Source organism: Canis lupus, chromosome 18, assembly GCF_048164855.1.
Source record: "Canis lupus baileyi chromosome 18, mCanLup2.hap1, whole genome shotgun sequence".
Classification (NCBI taxonomy): domain Eukaryota; kingdom Metazoa; phylum Chordata; class Mammalia; order Carnivora; family Canidae; genus Canis; species Canis lupus.
In genome coordinates, this window is record NC_132855.1 from 18,123,446 (window position 1) to 18,140,010 (window position 16,565).

The following is a 16,565-nucleotide window of genomic DNA, read 5'->3' on the forward strand; positions in this document are numbered from 1 at the left end:
ACACGCACTATTTTGGCTGGGGTTTTTATCTCTAAAAGGGATCCTAGGGAAGATGGCTCAAAATCAGAGAAACACCGTTTTGCCAATGTTGGCTGCCCAGCCCTGGTTCCACGAGACAGCATTTTCCCTATAAACTTTGCTTCCCGCCCTCCCTAGCCCCACTAGCCAACACCAGATACATTCCCACAAGGCTAGTGCCTGGAGGGAACTTGGAAGTGAGTCCATACTCTTATTTTTACAGATGAGGGAACAAAGGTAGGGGACGGGGAGATATGCTGGTCAGGGAGGAGACTGGCCTAGAACCTCTTCTCCCAGCCAACCGATTGCAGAATGATTCACCGCAAAGGGGAAAACGTGGGTCTTTCTAACACGAGCCCCTGCACTTAGATAAAGGAGCCAGGCTACATTTTAAAAAGGTGATCTGCGCAAGAGATCAAATAACAGTGACAAAGAAACTCCCCCAGAAGAAAGGCTTTGTCTGGGGAAGATCCTGCCACCACCGTGCTGAAGCCTGAGCGAGGCTTGGAATGCTTGCACACAGCCCACGGCCCAGGAGCAGTGTCTTGACAACAGCCGTGTCCCAGAGAACCAGCAGTGAAGTTATCTAACACGCACACGTACGCCTCTCTGCTGTGTCTGTTAAGGCAACCTCCACTGCTCTTAATCAAATAATGGGACTTACCACCGACTTCTGATTTACTCCTTGGATGCCACTGTTTACTAAATAACAATCACTGGGAGGAGAGCCGTGGGGAAACAGCATCATGTTGTCACAGAGTGACCTCAGGTTTCTAACTGGTGTCACAAAGTACACGTGGTACTTCGCTATGATAGAAAAAAATAGGGTCCTCGTATACACACTTCAAGTACTAGTTTCAAGGAAGACTGGAAAATCACTACCCACCAGCCACACCGGAACAGATATATTAAAGCCTCAAAACACATCCACTGCTAACATTTGAATCATGTCAGTGGTTCCTGCAAACATCCCCCCACTCCCCGGCCCCATTGTGGCAACCACAATGCTGGCTGGTGGTCCTCATTCTCTGTCCCTCGTTTGCGTCGTGTGAGGTGACCTCTCGACCAAACACTGTGGAGGGTGGGGAAAAAAGAGGCAAACATCACCATAGTTTGGAAGGCTCTTTAATAGCAAGCGTATGGTAATTACATTGGTGGATGAGATCCTCGCTCTCTGGGGAGGGAGGAAGGAGCAGATTGGACAGGGTTCCGTTTGGGATTTACACTGCTTGTGGCATCTAAAACAAAGGGCAACAATTTTTTGGCAACCCATTTCACAGTTTTGTCATTTACAAGAGATTTCTAGGAAAGGAAATATAAAGGCAAAGAAAACATACACACCCTGCATGAAACATTTTTGCCTAAGGAAAAAGAACCCCAAAACCGTTCCTTGATTTTGTTTCTCCCGTAGATGGCTAAGCTCTGCTCTCACACACAGATGAAGACTGGCTCACGGATCGTTTCCGATTTTCCCTAGAATTGATCATTTGCCTTCTCCTCTGAAGAGGTGACGTGTGTACACAGTACTGCTGTGTCTTTACCCGCCTGGCTATCAGAAGGTACTCAGAGTAAAAAAACGACCCTTCAGAAACGAAAACAAAAGAAAACAACAGGGAAAGGCAGTTTGACAGAGAACAGACTATCTGCTTTCTCGATACTGAATAACTGGAATACAGTTCTCAGTAAATTGTTTATTTTTATGTGGCTTGGCGCACGCTTTCAACTGCCCGGGTCTATCCAGCCACACGGTGCTTTAAACGAGGTTTCTAACAGGTGATGCTCATGGGCCCTCTATTTTGGTAATACAAATTTAAATAAAAATATCAGAGACAACATATTATTTAACAACTTAATCCCAGGGGAATGTGAGTATAGCTATTTTACCATGGACACCACGTTGCCATGAACACCAGAGGCTACTGGCATCCTGGCAAGTTTTCGGTATTCTGTGTAAAATCCAAAGGACTTCAGCCTATCATGTCATACCTGGTGTCCCCAAACCGAGAGAACTAACTGGATCTTTGTGGAAGAGGATTAGTGTTTCATTAAAAAACAAAAAACAAAAAACAAAAAAAAACGTTAGGCTTCTCTGGTAATCTGAAGACTGAGTAATAGGCAGTGGCACCTCTTTGGGGTTAACACTCGCTATAGGGAAGAGGGATCTGCGATCCGCTGCCGTTTTAATTGTGTTCTTTCTACAACCTGAAGCACCGTGGGGTAGGTGGGCTCTGCTCTCCAGGCCTGGGGCGGGGGGGGGGGGCATTCCTGACCCACGGCCTCCTCCACGCTGAGAGCAAGCACATGTGGGTCACATCTGGCTCACGGGCTGCCCAAGGTGACTGGAGCCCACAGGTGTGTTAGCACTTTGGGAAGACGGGCTTCTCTGGCTGGCAGCTGGTTTACCGAGGAAACCTCCACCAGATTTGCAGGACACATGCTGTCTCCTTGGCTGCGGGGTATCCGTAAAGCCACAAAGTCATCCCCGACATGGGTCTTGCCTCTCAACATGCAGGCAGTCCCTGTGAGCAAAGCCACCTCCTAGTGGGATAGCCACGAAAACAGTTCTCCTGTACCTTACGTGATACCTGTCTTCTAGCTTTTTTTTCTCTTTTTTTAAAAGAATTAGACCCTAACTCTCCCCTTCTCCCTTATTCCTTTCCTCCCACCCCAGATTAAGTCCTGCCTATTCCTAATGTGCCTCTCGAACCGTGGGAAATCAGATTTGTTCATACCAATTTCCCAACTTGTGAATTTTAATATGCAAGGTAGGTTTCTAAAACATAAGTTCCGACGATGCTCTGGAAGCGCAGCTCCCCTAGGTCCATACACTTTGTGCTCTTATGAGACAGACACAATATCTAGAGATGTAGTTGTGCTAGAGAAAAGGTTTCCATTTGTCCATGAAAAATGACGGTAGCTACGAGAGGAGAGAGATTTTTCACTTAAGGACCCTGGAAAGCTAATTCTGGCACTGGACACAAGGAGAATTCCTAAATAAGAGACTTTGCATATTCGAGTCATATTTAAAAACAAACAAACAAACAAACCAAAGTCCTATGTGCTGCTATGAGTCTGGGAGATGTGGGCGTAACTGAACCTGGGTGGGGGCAGGCATCGTGTGGGGTCTCACCTCCCACCCCGGCTCCCTAACTCATCCTCCGGTTCCCTGAAGGGTGCAAAGTGTGCTCAGGATGACTGTCAGGCAGAGACAGTGACTAGGCCACCGTAGGAAAAACGTCTCTGATTCACTCAAAGCCTGGATCTCAAGATTTCGTAAGGTTATCACAGGCAGGACTTCACAGCTGGCCCACAGTGATCAACAGGCCGTCAATCCCCCCAACGCGCACACGCTCACACGCTCACGCACACACAATCTCTCTTTCTCTCTCACTTTTCTTCCTCTCTACTGGATGACATGGCAAAAAAGTCCAAGTACTGCTCTTTCCCTTTCTCCCAGCTCTGCATGCAAATTCTCCCCTCCTGGTTATGTTAAAACTTACTCTACTTCCAAAGCCACAGTCTGCCAGGGCCCAGGGAAAAGCCCTGCCTTCCGCAGACACAGCCTGCACATCTGGGGCACGTTTCTGTATCTGACGCCTGACCTTGTCCTCGTCTAAGGAATGGGAAGCCATCAGCCCCTCAGGCTCCAGGGGGTCTGGACACTCACGGATGAACAGAAACATATTCTAAGGCAGCCCTGTGGCCAGCGTCCTCAGGACAGCATCTCAGCAAGATTCCAAATCTAGTTCTTATTTCCCTAAATAAAGTTTCCTTGACGAAACTTTGCTCGAGTTGCTCTGCGTACACACACACATCACAGGGCAACTGTGGAATGACAGTGGTTAAAGCAAGAAGGGCTGACACCTGTTGTTTCAGGCGAGTTAGGGGACTTGCCCAGGGTCACACGGTCCCCGGCAGAGCCAGGCCTAGAACCCAGGTCTCTCTCCTAACTCCTCCCACGGCGCCACCCGGCCTTCTTCGTAAGGGTTTATGTGTCTGTGAAAGTCAGGGACCTGTCAAGCCAGGGCACCGCTTGCATAACAACGCTGCCGACCCGGAGAGCTCGGCACCAGGCGGCTCTGACCGCACACATGACCCCGCACGGAACACGGGCCAGGTGGGCGTGAGCGTGTGCACGGGCCCGTGTGGCAGCAGGTGCTGGCGGGGAGGCGCCCGATCAGAATAAAAAGGAAGTTTTAGAGGAAACGGCTCCATTCGCTAATGCCTTCTGGGATTTTTGCCATGAAAATGAGTAACATACAGTACCGTGATCCTCACCCCTGGGACAGAACACAGACGAGATCTCTCCTCCGCCCACCGAAAGGCTGAGTGGATCTCAGTTCAGGTTTTACGAGCAGAACGTGAACATGATAATACGCCCAAATGCATTTGGTCAAAGCCTACACACTTTTTTCATAAAACACGTTTTATACCAACATCCGTTCCATTTGCAAACACACGTAAATCTAGCTTTTCAGCCTCTATGTATAAAATTCCAGGTTACCTTCAAACGGAGCAAGCTAGTCAAGCTTCTTCATTTCAGTGGCAGGAGGTCATTCTTTCGGCCTATTGTGTTAAAGCAGAGGTTACCAAACTTGAGTGCCAGCTACAGAACACAGCGCACCTTGAACCTGCGCTCAAGCACCCGGGGCCGGGTGCTCACCCCACTGGATGGGACACCGAGGTCTGCTGTGGGAATGGGCTACTGGGAAGCAAAGTCATTTTTGCTTGAAATTCACCTGGGTTGTTCCAAGAAAAGAAAAACGTGGTACTGAAGCATGGATGGAAACGACCGTATTGTGTTAGCCCATGACTTAAAACTGCAGGACGCTGTTTCACCGCAAGCAGCCGAGCTCTTCATGGCACCAATCAATTAGACAGAGAATGGTGAGATAATCAGGTTAATACTGATATGCCTAGAAGATACACAAGACTCCCAGAAACACTGTGCTCTCTGCTGCTGCTGTTTTTTTTTTAAGTCCCAAACTATGATAACCTAACGTGTGTATGCACATTAAAAACATTCCCACCCCAGATGCTACATTTAGTCAAGGGTTATGAAGGAGGCATTCTGCTCTGAGAGATCCAGAAGGGTCCAAGAAAATGAACACTTTAAATAATTTCATGTTAGCATTACAAAGGATTTCCCTAGAAGTATTTGTTGGCTAAGTGATGACAGCAGTGTTTCCAATTATTAAGTAGCTGTTTCTGTGAGTTGTCTTAGTTTTTTTGGATCACTGAAACTTCCCCCTTTGAACCAAGCTAACCCACGGCTGAAAAATTTCCACTTTCATATCGCTTTAAAAATTCACCACAGTTAGATCCCTCGAAGCACTTGACGACAATTCTTTCAATAAATTATACAGTGGGGGATCCTTTTCTTGACCACTTTTTTTTTTTTTTTTTTTTTTTTTTTAGGAACAAAAGACAAATTAAGAAAGTAAAGAAGGATTCCATCATATTCTTAAAAAATTTTATCCTGGTTTATTTCCCCATTAAATTTATCTATGGCTTCAAAGTTTAAGTGGCACTTGGATTCTGAATGTTTTCATGATTTAACAAGTTGCCATCTGGTTATAAAGAGAGAACGTAAATGTTTCATTTCATATGTGGGACGGTTTATAAACATTTTAAAGAAATCAATAATTTATGTCACCCCATTTATATTTTCCACTCTTGGATTGTAAAAGTGGCTTTGGAATTAGCATGTTTTAAAATAACCGAACATGCAAGTAATGTTTCTACTAACCATGAACCAGTTGCTATCTATCCAGGTAACTCAGTAACGGCAGGACACTTCGACAAAGGCTTCTCTGCCTCTCTTCCCCTCTTCATCCAAAGCTAAGTGATTATCCTTTCCTGCCCTTGTATTTGCACTTGTGCAGTTTAATGACTAGATATTAAAACCCATGCTTCATAAGCAAATTCCTTCACTTACGGACACTTAAAAAGTACGTAAAAAGTGCAGACTGCATTTCTTCTCTGTCATGCTTTCCCTCCACAATGTCACCTGTGAGGACTCAAAACATATCCTTAATACATTCAGAGTTCTCTACATTCGAGTCAGCGAATGGTAGTTCTCCGACACAAGCTCAAGAGAGAACAGTCAGCCACAAAATGGGACTCTAAATTCAAAATGGCAAAGGCTACCGAGACAACCCCATAGAAACCCACTGAAACGGGAGTAAAATTCAGGTCACTTCTGAGCAAAGCTCATCCCAGATATTTTGTGGTCAATAAAAAGGTACTTAGTTCTAATTTGGATGCTGGGAGTCAGATGTCCTGTTTCGAAGTGCTAATGCAAAATGCTAACCCAGGAGCACGCGACCCCACCTCAGGTACCAAGGGGTTCACTCTCCTTCTCAGACGGGAGCCCTTGCAAGGTTACTGCTGACTGACCCCCATTTGGGGGTGGTCCGCCTCTGGCTCCTCCTCTTCCACGTCTGCACTGTACTCTTCAAATGCATCATCATCTGCATCCGGAAGCCCCAGTAACTGGAGGAGAGAGAAGAGAACCAGCCATGAGTGCCAAAAGGCCCACGGGCAGGAAGGTGACCAAAGTCATCTGATTCAAATTCAGCAGCACTTTTTTTGTTTTTTGTTTTTTTGTTTGTTTGTTTGTTTTAAGATTTTTAATTTATTTATCCATGAGAGACACAGAGAGAGGCAAAGACATAGGCAGAGGCAGAAGCATGCTCCATGCAGGAAATCCTGAGGATCACATCCTGAGCCCAAGGAAGATGCTCAACCGCTGAGCTACCCAGGCGTTCCTAAATTCAGCAGCAGGACTTAGCACAGCAGCTATGGATTTCCCACTGGAGTCAACCATCCCTACAACTATTTTTATAAACATATTGGATGAAATGTCAATCGTTCAATGGATCAGTGCCCAAAGGGTCAGGTTTTTTTGAGGAGCCTGGAGACTCTCTACTTTTAAGTATCAAAACATGGAACCACACATCACCAATGTACAATAATATAGTATCTGTGGGCGCGCACACGTGCACACGTGCACATGCACACACACACACACACACACACATCTGGGATGTCAGCAGTAGTACAATGAACAATGCTGACTGTTCCATCAATACATCAAAAATCTACCCTCTAGATTTTCTTCCCTAAAACCATGTGCTGCTAGTATTTATAACACACATAGAAAAATGTGAAAACCACTGAAATGTTTAATTTTTTGGTTAAATTACAGTGCATCTGTTAGATGGGATCTTATATACCTACTTAAGATAGTATTTTTAGTAACGATATAAAAACATGCTCATACCTGTAAAGAGAGCATGGTTAAAAACTGCATCTTTACCACGATAACAGATTTCTTAAAATTTATATACAAGTGCATAGAAAAAAAGACTTCCATCAAATACATCCAAATTTTAAGAGTACTGTCTTAGTGTGGTGATGGGTAAATTTTTTCCTTTCTTTTTGTATTTTCCAAATGCTCTATGATTATCATCAGGGAAATTCACAATAAATACATGGTAAACATTTCCTTAAAGCACCGATTGGTCTTTGCTTGGAAACCGAGTGCTGTCTGCCGGGCCTGATTTACATGAATGAAAAGCCCTGGTGCTGGCAGAAAGCTGTGGCCTTGGGTACTCCTGGGCCCTGCCCATGATCACAGTGCTTCCACCCCACAGCTCCTCCATGAGATTTACAGTCTACACGTGGCCCTGACATTCTCACACGGTGGCCCTCTTGGTTGGTCACTCTCAGGCAACTTGGCTGAACGGCCCTATGATCCAAACTAACTGCATTAAGCCATTGTAATAAGATAGACCATCCTGCTTACTTTGCATTGCCTCCCTTGTGCCGGGCGACCCCTGGCCCTTCTTCCCCTCCTCCCTTGTCCAAATGCTTAAATGAGGAAATACATCCCCATGGAAATAATGCCTCTCCCCTGAAGTTCTCGAACCCTGACTCTTGCAGGTCTCACACAGCCCTACGGTCGAACTCAGCTCAAGATCATCTACCAGGCCCTCGGTCATATTATCTATCCATGTGGCCTAGCAAGGCGGTCGTGGCCAGCTGCAGACACACTCTTTCACCATAGAGCCTGGAGGGCTGCAGCTGTCTCAAAGAGCCACAGTTGCCTTGGAGGAGTGGAGCAGGAGGGGCGCATCTCCGCCAGCCTGCACAGTGTGGGGCAATCGCAAGGATGCTGGGGGAAGTGAGAAGCCCCTTTCTCCTGCTGCTGTCGCCCTCTCACATCGCAGTGAAACGAGCAAAATGTAAATTTTGCCTCTAAGGAGAGAGAAAAGGGAGCCTGGGTGGCTCAGTTGGTTAAGTGTCTGCCTTTGGCTCAGGTCATGATCCTAGGGTTGTGGGATTGAGCCCCACGCCGGGCTCCCTGCTCAGTGGGGAACCTGCTTCTCCCTCTCCCGTTCCCCCTGCTTGTGCACTCTCGCTATCGAATAAATAAATAAAATGCGTAAAAAAATAAAGAGAGAGAAAAGATGGCTACAATGAACACCGATGGTGAGTGTTCTGATGCTCCATTTTTATTTGAAGAGCTGCTTGGTGACACAGCAAGGTCAAAGCGTTGAATGGGTGATGATATTTAAATCGTTGATGAAACAGAAATGTTTTTGCCCCTACTGAGAACCCGAGAATCACCTAAATGCCCACAGAAGATGCATTAATTCAACAATAATAAATGGGACTCCTCACTGCACTGAAGGGGGATACCCCTTAAAAGAGGAACGGCCAATGGGTTCTCTCTCACTTAACAAATCTGACAGGTAGCAGCTGCCTGAAGCCCTGGGTTGGGGATTCCAAAGCTCAGTGGGAAAGAGAATGGTCGATCAGCCATGGCGGATATGGGTAAAGAGGGTGCAGTTGAGGCATGCACCTACACATTTGCCATCTTGTCCTAAGGACTTGTGTCACTGATTATATTTTTTCATAATACACTTGAGTAATTCACATGGACTCAAACCATATGTACCCCTCAATATCCTCCTCTCCTCTCCTTAGGCTGGTTTGTAGAAGAGGTTCCAGTGAGCCAAGCATGAAACCATTACCACATCTCTCCCCCTCTCTCCTCTTCCTAGCTCTCTACCTTACCTCTGGTGTGAATCCAAAGCACATACTTTTAGGTCTAGAGCATCAGCACATAAGAGGCCTTTCCCTTTGGTGGGAAATACTTCGATGCCACTTCTAGAACTGCCCACTCCCTACCCTTACAGGAGGAAGAAAGAACAGAAGCAATTCTCAATGGCCTTCCTGACTTCCAAGGCGCCTTAGTGCAGGGCCTGCAGATAACTGAGAGGCTGTGTGAAAAAGGTACTGGACCAGGCATCCAGAAGCCAGGGCTCTAGTTGGGGACCTATGCCAAGCCGTCACCTTTGCTGAGCCTCAGTGTCCTTCTCTGTAAAGTGGGGACCATGACACCTGCTCTATGTCTAGAGAGACTACAGAGATTAAATGAGAAAGTGAATGTGGCGATGGTCTGTAAACTATAGAGCCTCATGTAAATTAGTTAGGTTATATTGTCTTAGCTTCTCATTTTAAAGCACAGAAGTTCAGTTATTCACGGGGAGTTACGGCTGCATCGGTAGACTGCCTCCAGCCCCTGTTTCTCCCTCTCCCTTCAGCTGTGCTTGCTTTTGGACCAGCTCACTGCAGATCAGTACTACAACAAGCAGGAAGAGAAGAAACTCAATTCTATTAGCCTCCTCACTTGATTCTCAGACTCACAGTCAGCACGCCCTTCAACAAACCAATCTGATAGTGCTGCAGATTTAATAATGATTGTTAATATTGGTTACATTACTATCTGCTAGGCATGGAGTTAGGCAGCCTTACATGTACTATTAATTCCATTAGTCCTCCTAATAGCCCTATGGGGGTAGGTATTATCCCTTTATTACAGATAAGACCTCGAGAGGCTGAGTAGGTCACACAGAGTTACCCAGTAAATGTCAGAGCCAGAATTCAAACCCAGGCCATCAGATCACAGACTACAACCTAACCACCAGGTACCCAGAAGATTCCCTTCTAGTTGTCAATGCTGTTCCTATAGCTGGAGGCGTCAATGTTTTCTACTGAGTAGTATAACTTATCTTATATAAGGTATATACTTTAAAAAAGATCATTGTGCAATATTAATGTCTACATTCATGAGTATGTACAATTGGAAAAAGCACAGAGGAGAACAAAAAAATCACTAGAACTATAATTTGCCTGGGATTGCAAAAAGTACCACATAGACATGCAGCAATCCAGCATTCTCACTTCTGTCTCTATTCCCATCTATGGCAAGTTAAGTCGACATTTAACTTCTGGATCCATTTTGTTTTAAAGTAGGCTCCACACCCTCACAACCCTGAGATCAAGACCTGAGCTGAGATCAAGAATTGGACCCTTAACCTACTGAGCCACACAGGTACCAATTTTTTTAAAATCCTTGTAATCTTTTTATTATTTATTTACTTATTCATGAGAGCCAGAGGGGGGGGGTGGGCAGAGACACAGGCAGAGGGAGAAGCAGGCCCCATGCAGGGAGCCCGATGTGGGACTTGATCCGGGGACTCCAGGATCATGCGCTGAGCCACCCAGGCGTCCCATGGATCCAAATTTTTAACAGTCAAGACGATATGTCAGAGGCAGGAATACAAACAGACTGGTGAGAATCCTGGGGTCCGGGGAATCCCTGGGTGGCTCAGTGGTTTGGCGTCTGCCTTTGGCCCAGGGCGCGATCCTGGAGTCCCGGGATCAAGTCCCGCGTCGGGCTCCCGGCATGGAGCCTGCTTCTCCCTCCTCCTGTGTCTCTGCCTCTCTCTCTCTCTCTATCGTGAATATATATATATATATATATATATATATATATATATATATATATATAAAGAATCCTGGGGTCCTTGCTTTTACTGTATGCATAAGAAAAGGAGACAGGCCAAAAAATCCTATCTGGTACATTTAAATTACTTCTAATAGTTATAATCATTAATTCTGTTCAGTACAATGTTTTCCATTGACTGGAGAAAAATCTTTATGCTACCTCTGAACAATGGTGTTGGCATTTCCAGGGGTTTGCTGTGCATGAAGCTGCCTTTGGGCAACCTGTGATCACATAAAACCTTTTGCAGCCCACGAACCCAAACAGGGCCATACTTGAAAGGTAGAAATGCCAACCCTCGAGAATAAAAGTTCTTTAGACCCAGGAGAATATCAATGATCTTCAGGGACTCACTCCAGGTCTATTAGAAAGTGGCAGAAATGAGTTGAGGACACGTGTAGCTGGCATTTCACATCTGCTGTCTCCAAAGGTGGCCTTCGCTCAGTGCAGAGGGCTAGAATGTGTCTATGGAAGACAGGGAGAAGAGGTCTCTGCCTTGGAGAGCACAGCTGATTAGCTAAGGTGCTTTCAGGAAGTGTCTTGTGGCTTGTGGCTTCAGAGGTCCCTGGAAGGTCCTACCAGAGGACTCCTCGGAGCACTTTACTACTTATGTGATTCACCCAGAGGTCTACTTACAATGTGGATTATGATTCAGCTGGTCTCAGGTGTGACCTGAAGTTCTGTGTTTCTAACAAGCTCCCAGGTGATGGGGACACTACTGATCCAAAACCCACCCTCTGAGTATTACCCTAAACGTTGGGGAATTTGCGACTATTTATCTTAATGATCAATGATGCTAAGTGGTACCAGGAAACCTACAACGAGATCCTGGTTGGTCTGTCTTCTTGATACTAGGAGAAAAAGGGGTAGGTGGCCAGATGGATATAAGACCCAAATGGGCAAGACTAGTAAGTACTCTCTTACTTTCAGGAGCAGTTATATTTCCTAAAAAGTACATGTTTGAAATTTCATACATGAGCAGCAAACAAAAGCTATGATAAACATATCAACATTCAATGTCTTCCTAAAACCCACATGATTGCATAATCTTCTCTTATCAGACTTTCTGACCCACTGGGGCAGCTTCCCACAGGTGGATTCTTCCTCCAGGTTCTCAACCAGGTGGTAAGAGTAGATGCAAGAATTCGCCTTTTTCTGGGTCATGATGGGCTTTCCTGTGGGGTTTAATCTCTGGCTCCTCAGCCTTCAGTGGTAAACTGAAAATAATAATTTTGCTCAGGCCAGCCAGCTAGAACTAGGGGAATTTTTCTGGTAGAGGTGTCTCTGCATTGGAACAGCAACTCCAGGGAGGGGATGAAGGCCAAGGAGAGCAAGAAAACAGGGGGGAACCACGGGTTCTAACTCCAGGTAGGGCCATCAAAGCAACATCAACCGAACAGCACACAAAGTTGTCATAACAACAGATGCCTCATGACCTGAATATCCACAGTGCTAGTATGAGGAGGAGGAGTAATAGTCCAGGATAAAATGAAATAAAATAAAGCTTTGAGAGAAACTGAAAGGGCACCGATAAGGTTTGATTTTGCAGCTAAAGTGGAAATGGTAAGCTTGCTCTTCGCTAGTGAAGTGTTTTTTAACCAGGGGAAGCCTGTCAGTTGTCAATAAATAAAAGATATGAAGACTCAGAGGCAAAAAATAAGTGGCGCCATCACCATTATTTAGATCCATAACTACTATTTTTTTTATCTAGCTCAATCATGCGATGACCAGCCACTGTCAACCAAGGGCCACTTAAACAAGAAAAATGTTAAGACTCCAATGATTCTCCAATTCACATTTTTCAAGGCTCTTGGTGGGTGTCTCTGAGGCTGTTGCTGGTTGCACAGCAGAGATAAACCTGCCTGTTCACAGATGCCAATGACAGCCTGCTTGGCGCTGCCATTGGCATTACCTGTACCATTTGGATAGGACGTTCCGGTAGGAACGAGGCCCACGCTAGGAGACCCCTGGAGTAGGAGCTGAATATGTGTCCCTCTGGGAGGCAAGCTGCCCCACTGCACGCAGAGTCACGTATTCACCCAATGAATCAGAACCTGAGATGAACCTCAGCAGTGTGGATGGGCTTTGACAGTTCTTTGTCAGGAGTTCTTTGTGCTCCTAATCTGATTTTGAAGCTCCACAGGAATCCACAAGACAGCAAAACGGGTATGACCCCCATTTTAAAGATGGGGACCCTGAGGTCAAGTGACCTGCTAGAGGCTGCAACGGCTTGGGAGCCAGACAGGCCAGGGCAGGGTTGAGCCACCCACCCCCACCCAGGGGGCATCTCTGAGGAATCTGAGACACGGGGCCCTGATGTGCCCTTCTAGACCTTCTTGGCCTCAGGTCTCCTCCCCTCTGAGCTCGTCTGGATCCTGCCATGTCTTCAGGTCTCAAGTTCTCAGGAAGCTGTGGCCTGGCTCTTCGTTCCTTGGTGAGCCCACTTGCCCATCTTTTTTTTTTTTTTTTTTTTAAGATTTTATTTATTTATTCATGAGACACAGACAGAGAGGCAGAGACACAGGCAGAGGGAGAAGCAGGCTCCATGCAGGGAGCCTGATGTGGGACTCGATCCCGGGACTGCAGGATCACGTCCTGGGCCGAAGGCAGGCACTAAACCGCTGAGCCACCCAGGGATCCCCCTATTTCTAGCCCTTCTTACACACTGTAGACAATAGGTTTGGGGAAAAAAGTACCATGGAGAGTTTTTTCTGTGACATCACTGAAAATCTAGAAAATACAGAAAAGAAGAAGTATCGGCCACAACCCTGTCACGCAGAGACTCTTTGGTCATATGCCCTTCCAGGGGACGGGAGCTTCAGTTTGTCCTCCCTGCAGGACCAGCATCTAACCAGTGAGGTGCATGGATCAAGCACTGAATGGATGCTTATTGTTTTGCCAAAACCAATGTTGATAAACTTTTGCCTATAATACCCCAACTATACCTCTGAAAAAAATCCCTTCTCTCAGCTGGATGCTTTTGCTCAAGCATGTGTTGAAATCACTTAGCAATAGTTTTCTCTCTCCAACAAAAATCTAAGAATCCTACAAAAGGTTTCACTAAGTCCTACTCACTTCCCAACAGCATTTTGCCTCGTGTCCTGGTCCCGTCCAGATCACTGCCAGCATTTATTCAGTGCTTATCCTGTGTAATGTGCTGTACTAAGTACCTGACAAGAATTGCATCATTTAATCTTCATAGATCTCTACGGTATCTATCAACACTGGTTTCCTAATTTTACAAATGAAGGAACTGAGAAACAGAGAGGGTAAGTGACTTGGCTAAGGACACGCAGCCAGCAAGTGTCAGAGCGGCTTGCCCACAAAGCTTGGGTTCCTCAACATGTAGTCTCCTGAGTCCACATAACTAGGTAAAGAGACCACAAACAACACCCTGTACTACGTGGTCACTAACGTCCTCTCAGGAAGTATTTCCCCAAAGTCGAGTGAGCACAGCAGGGAATGGGACTCCTTTGCTTATTCTGCACAGTATCTAGGAGAGTGTCTGGACCGAAATAAGTGCTCCACCTTGGAACGTGTATGTTTTTGTGGCTGTCTCGCCTACCAGAAAGTCAGCTCCTTGAGGGCAAGAGCTGGGCACTGTATCCTGCCCCTCACTCTCCAAAGTAGTGCTTTGGCAAATAGCAAACAGTCAATATATTCTGTTGAAAACGTGACAAAGAAATAGAGAAAAAAGAGGAGTCGTGAGATGGGGAAAAGGAATAAAACAAAACCAAAGGTTTCCTGCTTTTCAAATCCAACAGCTTTCTTCATGTGTCCAGGAGGGCTTTGACCGTGACACTGCTTGTATTGGTGGGAGGAAGGCACACAAGAGAGGAGAAGGGGGAAGAGCACAGTGTGGGCCAAGTTGGCAGAAAGACCGAGCACTAAAGTGGCATCCCAGCCTTTCGGGCAGGATGGCTAAGGAGCCCAGAAGATGACCCCGTCCCTCTGGACCGTGCACACAGGAGCGTACAAGTTTCAGCAAAGTTCATGGACTCTGCTTGGCTCAAGCCCCAAAAGGCGGCAGCAGCAGCAGGTCAACAGACAGGTGCTGATCCTTCTGGAGAGCCTGCACAGGGCAGGGGCTGGTGATGGGCTGGCCAAGGGGAAACAAGGATGCAAAGCCACGGGTGAGGCTGTTCTAAGATGAAAGTGGAAAGACCCCCCTCCCCATGGTTTTCCCAACTATAAACGAAAAGCAGCTACACGGGTTGATCAGCCTACCACAAGTGTCCGGGGAGGTGATGTACTCAAGTTTACCTGCTTGATAACCCTGTAGCATTTGGGTATGTGTTACTTTGACAGACTCTTTGTTTTGTTTTTTTTTTTTTTAAGATTATTTATTTATTGAGAGAGAGAAAATGCGCCTGCACCAGAGAGAGAGAGAGAGAGAGAGGGAGGGAGGGCGAGAGTGTGCACACACGTGCACAGCAGGAGTGAGGCGCAGGGGGAGAGGGAGAAGCCGACTCCCCACTGAGCAGGGAGCTTGATGCCGGCTCTAACCCGAGACCCCAGGATCATGACCTGAGTCAAAGGCAGGTAGTTAACCTACTGAGCCACCCAAGTGCTCTCATCAGACACTTTCAACCCCCACAGCAACAAGCCCTTTTGCTGGGTCTTCTTTCCTTTTTTTTTTTTAAGATTTTATTTATTTATTTGATTTAAATAAACGGAGAGGGAGAGGGAGAAGCAGACTCCTCACAGAGCAGGGAGCCCGATGCGGGGCTCCATCCCAGGACTCTGGGGATCATGACTTGAGCAGAAACCAAGTGTCAGGTGCTTAACTGACTGAGCCACCCAGGCACCTCGCTGTATTTTATTTCTAAACACAAAGCTCCCTTACATAAAACCAAAAGAGAGCAGTCATGGGAAGAACCACACTGTTGAGTGGAGGGGAAGAGGGTGAAAGTTTCCCAGGGACATCCAGCAGCCCCTCATTGTGGTCTCTAACACTCCCTGAATCATCCAACCTGGGACCTGTCCTGGCTGAGGGAAACCCAAAGCCCTACTTGCACTTCACCTTCCCTGACTCTGAGAAGGTGCTTCCCACCCAACTCTACCTGAGGGGCAGAAGAGGCCCCGCCAGAGTGTGCCTGGTACATAAAAATGTCAAGAGCAATGGGCTGCTGTACTGGGAGCAGGGCCCCACCTTGGATGTAAGATTCTGCTTTAGAAAGGAACCCTCGAAATCCAACGAAAACATCAGATTGAGCCTGTGTGTCTCTGGCACAGCAGCAGCAGAATCTGAAAGAAGGGGCACCTGGGTGGCTCAGTGGTTGAGCGTCTGTCTTTGGCCCAGGGCGTGATCCCGGGGTTCTGGGATCGAGTCCTGCATCCGGCTCCCCAGAGGGAGCCTGCTTCTCCCTCTGCCTGTGTCTCTGCCTCTCTGTGTGTCTCTCGTGAATAAATAAAATCTTAAAAAAAAAAAAAAAGGAATCTGAAGGAAAATGTTCAAACAATCCACTTGCTTTCAGCTGTGCATCTGGATTTCTTTGGAGCGTGTGTTTTTCTTTCCATTTACATGTGGCTGCCTGGTTGCCAAACTATGGCCAGGTCTTCTTGGTAAAGAGAAACAGCAAAATGAGTTCTGGTGAGAGCTCGCCTTCTCCAGGGAGGCCAATTCTGCAGGTATTTTGCTTGCAATCCAGGAGAACAGGCGCAGTAAGAAAAGCAGGTGGCAGGCTCA

General features: G+C 46.6%; 1 protein-coding gene across 4 annotated transcripts in view; it reads right to left on the bottom strand.

Annotated features, from left to right (window-relative positions):
- Positions 1-1,127: 1,127 nt before the first annotated feature.
- The window catches only part of MTURN (maturin, neural progenitor differentiation regulator homolog), a 28,953-nt gene continuing 13,515 nt past the window's right edge, over positions 1,128-16,565 (bottom strand). The window contains exons 3-5 of one of the 4 annotated variants that reach the window (XR_012010736.1): positions 4,758-6,513; positions 4,523-4,584; positions 1,128-1,600 (exon numbers count right to left, since the gene is read on the bottom strand). Coding sequence is in view for 1 of the 4 variants with exons in the window: in XM_072783613.1 (XP_072639714.1) it covers positions 6,403-6,513 (111 nt within the window). In the remaining 3 variants the exon portion in view is untranslated. Of the gene's footprint in view, positions 6,514-16,565 lie in introns of all 4 variants that reach the window. The other 3 variants (XR_012010734.1, XR_012010735.1, XM_072783613.1) reach the window with 3 other exon arrangements.